This window comes from Amphimedon queenslandica, unplaced genomic scaffold, assembly GCF_000090795.2.
Source record: "Amphimedon queenslandica unplaced genomic scaffold, v1.1 AMPQUscaffold_13404, whole genome shotgun sequence".
Classification (NCBI taxonomy): Eukaryota; Metazoa; Porifera; class Demospongiae; order Haplosclerida; family Niphatidae; genus Amphimedon; species Amphimedon queenslandica.
In genome coordinates this window covers 230,870-237,046 of record NW_003546360.1, presented here as the reverse complement: position 1 = coordinate 237,046, position 6,177 = coordinate 230,870, and the positions used below count along the sequence as shown (strand labels likewise).

General features: G+C 38.8%; 1 protein-coding gene and 2 long non-coding RNA genes across 5 annotated transcripts; 1 reads left to right on the top strand and 2 right to left on the bottom strand.

Annotated features, from left to right (window-relative positions):
• Nucleotides 1-523: 523 nt before the first annotated feature.
• LOC109582047 (uncharacterized) lies at nt 524-3,393 on the bottom strand. The gene is made up of 2 exons (XR_002184890.1): nt 3,310-3,393; nt 524-3,207 (listed from the first exon to the last, which is right to left on the bottom strand). It is a non-coding gene; the product is annotated as an uncharacterized LOC109582047 (long non-coding RNA).
• Nucleotides 3,394-3,746: 353 nt separating this feature from the next.
• On the bottom strand, nt 3,747-4,439 carry LOC109582038 (proline-rich extensin-like protein EPR1). Its single transcript, XM_019996600.1, has one exon. It carries the CDS (start codon nt 4,437-4,439, stop codon nt 3,747-3,749), a length of 693 nt encoding a protein of 230 aa, XP_019852159.1.
• A 144-nt stretch (nt 4,440-4,583) lies between these two features.
• Nucleotides 4,584-5,803, top strand: LOC109582046 (uncharacterized). 3 transcript variants are annotated; one of them, XR_002184888.1, is made up of 5 exons: nt 4,590-4,922; nt 5,004-5,142; nt 5,194-5,250; nt 5,534-5,618; nt 5,666-5,803. It is a non-coding gene; the product is annotated as an uncharacterized LOC109582046 (long non-coding RNA). The 3 variants fall into 3 exon arrangements; XR_002184889.1 differs by having other exon boundaries at nt 5,004-5,090; nt 5,666-5,802; XR_002184887.1 differs by having other exon boundaries at nt 4,584-4,922; nt 5,004-5,250.
• The last annotated feature ends 374 nt before the right edge of the window (nt 5,804-6,177 follow it).

The window sequence follows — 6,177 nt, the reverse complement described above, 5'->3', positions numbered from 1 at the left end:
ACGACAGATATTGCTGTCTCGTCAACATTATAGATCTTCATGGGTTTCGATAGCAAGTTTAACCGACCATATAAAGCTCCAAGTTTCCCAAAAAAATCAGCAATGATGGCTGGACTTCCAGCCACTGCTCTGCTATAGGACAAAGGTTGTGGCGTACGAATGGTTAAACTGGGGTGTCTCTTCCTAAACCCATCCAACCACGCCTGCCCGGCTGAATCAGCGGTAAAGGGATGTTTCTTTCCTGTTCTTTCTGCAATAACAAAAGCTAGCCTCATTACGGTGTCCCTTTGTAATCCCGTAGCCCATGTCTGCCATATTTATTAGGTATTCATACAACTGATCTTCTTCTTCTTTAGAAAGAACGGTTGGTGGGCCCGGTTTACATTCGACTGGTACAAGACATTTGACTCTCCTTCTCAGAGTTTCTACAGGCACATTATAACACCTTGCAGCCTCCCTCAATCCCATTGCATCTGATTCAACAGAAGCCACTGCCTGTTCCATTGCTTGCTGCGACCAATACTTTCTCTTGCAAGCCATTGACTATTAAAATGGAAAATAATAGCCTGCACAAATATAAACAGGGTAATTTACCAATAATTTGTTAGAATTAGAGGTGATTATCGACAAGAGATCAAGGTGCCAATAAGATAAAACAAGTGAGGCTGGAAAAATTGAGGTTACCTGCCACGTGCCCAGTTCTATTTTTAGGTAGATCTATATCTAATAATAAATTATGGGTGTGTTCAATCTACCAAGTTAAGTTATTATTATTTATTTTTATTTACATAAAACGTAAAAGCAAGAAGCCCATCTTTTCAAAAAAGAACCACTACAACAGCAATATTAGTTTGAAGGCCGAATAAAAAACTGTCCCATAATAGCAACTGTCTCATTTTGCCTACACATACTCTACTCCCGTATATGCTCAATTCAAGCACTGCCCTTTCGTCTATTACCTTTTGTAATGCTTCCAAACTGCACTCCTACCATAAGATGGCAGTGCCGATTTTAGAAAAGACTCATCAGTTCATGAAGGTGTCATGTTGAAGAAACTAAAGCTGGGAAGGGGGAATGAAGGGATCGCCAACTTAGGGGGGACTGAAGGGATTGTCAGCTGCGGTGTCGATGTTAGGACATTGCTGCGAACAGTTAACAGAGATATAAGGCACCTGCTTCTAGTATGAGTCACCTTTTTTAGTATGAGACCTAGAAAAGCGTCTGCTTCTAGCCTGTATCAAGCAAAAAGTCCTGGAGAAGATAAGAAGATAAAATATGAGCCACCAGGTTTTAGTACGAGATAGACAGAGAGCCCTGGAAGATAAAGAAGACACACCCCTCTTGGCATGTGCGGATTATAGATGTGCACATGTGTGCTTTATTCTTGGTCATGTTCTTGACACAATTGGTATGATTTCCTTATGTTTGACACGAGTATAGTAAAACAACTAAAATCCAAACTTTAGTCTTCACGGACAAAATGGCAGTGAATATTATGAAAGAAATCCAAATTAAGAACCTAATTATGGCTTGTAAAGAACAAAATGGCGCAATAAAAGCTAATTTTTGTTTGTTATTGGTAGGTTGACTTATTACCAAATTATCGAAATTTGCACTCTAAACTATAAATTCACTGGTTGGACATACAAGACTATAACAGAGAGAACAATGAAAGTGAGTGTTGATTCATATACAGAAGACAGTCACCCTAACCTAGGCCTCAGTCCTTGTGGGTGTGGTGCACTACTTGGAGCCGGGCGGCACTTGCCACAGGCCAAGTGGACTCATTGGCAGCAGCACCATTGTCCTCTGCCCCACAACTCCAGCAACAATGAATAAAGCAGCATCTTGAGGAAGAGCAGCCAGTCGACCTGTTGAAACGGTTACACAGTTCCTCTCCATTCCTGTATGGGTGGGCCCAACGGTCACCTGTGGTTGGTGGTGGGGCTAGGGCACAACCTTCTTTCCTGTGATCATATGACTGGGCATAGGGGGCATACCTATACCCCCTGTCTGGAACACGTCTGCAGCTATCATTGAGGCATTCAGCTCTGTCCACCGGAGAGGGTACCCCACCCCCAACGAAGTGCCTGAAATAGTTGTGGTATATCTTCTACCCCTAACCCCGTGTTTACGTGACAACATTAGTATAAATTGACCATAGGCCATGAGTTCTCTTGTTAAGGGATCATTGACCTTGGCAGCCACAAATATGAGGAAACAATGTATCCAAGTCTCCACATCACCCACCTCTTGCTTACGAAGGGCTTTGTTAGCCTGGGAGCCAAGAATGTTGGTATTGGCAATCTGCTGCTTTTAAAGCCACTTTGTCTGGCAGCAAGTCTTTAAAGTCCACAAAGGCTCCAGCAGGAACTGCCTCCACAATCTTCCTAGAAATCAGGGGAAGGGAGAGGAAAGGACTGACTAGACCGTTCGGGACTGTCTTAAGCCTGTGAGTGGCGTGGCCAGGGGCATGGCCAGAGATGGGGGCCCACTGCTCGGAGGGGGAACCCTGCTACTCAGGAGGGGAGCTCTACTGCCAAAGGGAAGTGCAACCCGGGTAAGCAAGAGTACATGATTGGTTAGAGCGAGTACATGATGGCTTTGATGAGCTTAAACCTTACATGGAGATTCACATAATTTTCTTCTGCAAATTAACTGACTGCTTAATGTAGCCAAAGTTGGCTTCAAAAAAGTTAAACTTTTAAAATGCAACTTTCATTACTTCATTTGTAATAGGGAGGAAGTATGGTGATGCTAGCTAGCACTGAAGTTGATGGATATTTTTCTGCAAGGGGATCACTTTTAACTGGTACATCACCAAGAAAAATTGTCAAAGAGTACAAAAGTATGATTATAAAGACAAAATTAATAATTGCATAATTGCTATTTTGACTGACAAGTCACAAAATGACTTACTAACAAGTGAAGTGTGCCCACACTTATTGTATACAATATAAAGACTTTGGTGGCCCAATAGTTGACAAGTAACACTTGACAAATACATGTACATCTCCCATAATATTTGTCTTGTCAATTATAACTTCCTGTTCTTGAAATTGATGAATCTTATTCAAAATAGATTTATCTTCAGCTTTCATATTAGTGGGATTAGCAGCCGATTGCCTTGTTGCTCCTCCTCCCTGGTAAACAGAGCTTACTAGTCCAGATGTCAAATGCTGCCTTCTTCCTACAGTAGCTCTAAGTCTAAACACACAAACACAGACACATAAATACAAGGCACACATAAATATATGGTACACATCAATACAAAGCACACGTAAATATAAGGCTTTTTAGTGTTAAAACCTTTTCAACTCCTCATTTTTCCCAGCTAGGGCTATAGACTGATGATGACATTCATCTTTCTCCATCTTTAAAGATTCAATCCTGTGCTTTATACGTTCCTTTCTTCCTTTGCCTCTTCCTTTCTTTCTATTTCTTCCATTCTGTAGTTCGCTCTTAGGCTTCCCGTCAGATTCTATCATCACACAAACACACACAATCAATCACATGTACGTACACGTGTAAAAACCACTCCCACTTGAACCAACCCATTTTAATTATTTTTATTAATAATAAATAACTTTTGTTGATTTTTAAAAATTGTCTTTCCACTACAACAGCAATAGAGCATCATCACTGTACCATGTATGCATTAAAGATTTTTTCCAAAGTCCACTGGCATGATGATTAATAGCATTAATGCACTTTGTCCATAATGCCTCAAACTCCACTGTACTGTCTCAATAAAAAGTTAGCATCTTTTGCTTTAAGGCCTCAACTTTCTCTACTGGTAATTGTTTATTACCTTTAAGTCCATATACTGTGCATTGTCTTAACATTTCTGTGCCAAAATAAGATTCAATAGCTAATCTTACAGCTGGACTTCCTGCTTGTGATGTATTTCTGTACTTGGGATATTTACGAACTACATCATCTGGGTCTAGCAGTAACGGCTCTTGAAATACTGGTGACTGCCTTTGTGTTGGTGGCAAATTACATATACATGTAGGTGGAGGAAGTGGTGGTGGAGAATCTGACAAAGGTGGAGTTCCTGATGGAGCAGTAACTGGCTGATGAATAAAGTGTGACTGAGCAGTCAATTGTTGTACTGAAGTGAGTGATTGCTGAACAGGAGTAATTTGCTGGTGAACAGGAGTGACTGGCTGCTGAACAAAAGTGACTGGCTGCTGAAGAGGAGTGATTGACTGTTGAACAGGAGTAATCGGTTGCTGAATTATTGGCTGCTGAGCAGGTGTGAATGGTTGCAGAATTATTGGCTGCTTAACAGGATTGTGTGGTTGTTGAAAAAAAGAAGTGATTGGCTGACCACATGCAGGAATTGCTGGTTCTTGAAAAGATGGTGGTGGAGTCACAAATTGACTGGGACAAGCAGACGGTACTGGTGATGAAATTGTTAAATCAATATCTGGCATAGGTGAATTCATATAATGTTGAACTGAATGTCCAGTAACTGGCAACAATTGAGGCTGGGTCTCATGACTTTGTGAATAGGAAAGAAGATGTCATACATGTAATGTAAACATGCACTTACAATTTTCCCAAATAAGTGTGTGGCTATGTTACAGTACTGTGACATTAAAAAAGAGTTCTGGCTCTCGAGCTTCAGAAGCTGTTGTATAATGTTATATAGGTTTATAATAAACAGTTCTTCTCTTTCCCAATGCATGTATCTATTATTGATAGGTACTGCATATTTCTGTCTTCTCATGTTTGTGTTCCTTGACTCCTGTCCTTGTGCATCTTTGTCTCCTTTCTCTCCTTTGCCTTTCTCTCCTTTGCCTTTCTCTCCTCCTCATACACACATACGCATATGTCTAACTTTTTCTCTTTCTCGATCCTTTGCTAGATCTCCCAAATCTCTTCTCTCTTTTTTGTGTTACACAGTTTTAGTATCAGTAAGCAACTGTAAAATACCATACACGTGCATTAACATTGTTATTGTTGTTGTTATTATTATTATTATTATTATCTTATAGTACATGGTTGTATCACAGACATTAATTGTCACTTGCTGCAATGTGGGAACAGAAATGCAAATAAATGCTATCAAAATTGTAACAACAGTAAGACACAATGCACACTATAGTGCTTTTGTGTACAGTACATGTACTGAAAGTGAGTGGGAGTATGGTGTCTTATTGAATCCATGTACATTTAATTATTTAGGATATGTCCAAGAAAGTAACATTAATGCTGTGTTGCATTGGCTGAAGCATAATGATGGTAAGTGATACATGTAATGTACATGTATTTAAGTCAATGGATTTCTGGGTAATTGTAATGGTAATTGTCACAGGCCTACACATGTATGACACTGACTCACTGATTGAGAAAAGCACAAGTACATGTACATGTGCGTGAATGCCATCACCATTATGTCTCAGATAAACAAATTATCACAACCATTACCATTACTGAAAATCATTACTTTTGTAATAAATTTGTATTACCATTACAATTTTTTGCTAATCACCTCTCTTTCTCGCTACCCTTTTTCTTTCTTTAGTGCCTCAATCCTGATATGTACCTCTATCTTGCAATGGACCAAGATACTACTGATGTCATCACATAATGACTCTTACATAATTCAAGTAAGCTCCAGTACATATTTCCCTTGTCATGTTCTTTTCTGACAAAGGCATAAAGACGACACAAAGATTGAAACCTGATTTATTAAATTATTTTTTTTAATAATTATTATTGTTTAAATGTAATAATCCGATTCAGTGAAAACAATAACAAGAATTTTTATTAATTTATTGATAATCATTATACATTAACAGCAATTTATCTTTCTCTCTCTCTCTCTCTCAAACTATAGCCCTCCAACAAATATTTTTTTGAGTTATGAGTAATTTTTAAAAACCACCAAGTATTCATGAAATGGTCATGGTTTTTCAGTTTTATCTTGCCTTTGATTTTGGTATCATTTTTGATAAAATACCCTGTCATAATAGTACAGGCCCTAATTTTTGAGAAAATCATAAGTTTCTCAAAATCCATATACTTTTACTAAATTTTAGATCAACTTTAAGTCCTAAATGTACTTGTAGTGATTGTTATCAGATATACAGATAAGAATTGATGGGAGAACCAAATTAGCTCAATTAAAGGAAGAGCTAGTTCCACTGATTGGTGTACCACCTACTG

Excerpts from the sequence above, each read along its gene's own strand:
- LOC109582038 (XM_019996600.1), bottom strand. The coding sequence starts at position 4,439 with ATGCCAGATATTGATTTAACAATTTCATCACCAGTACCGTCTGCTTGT.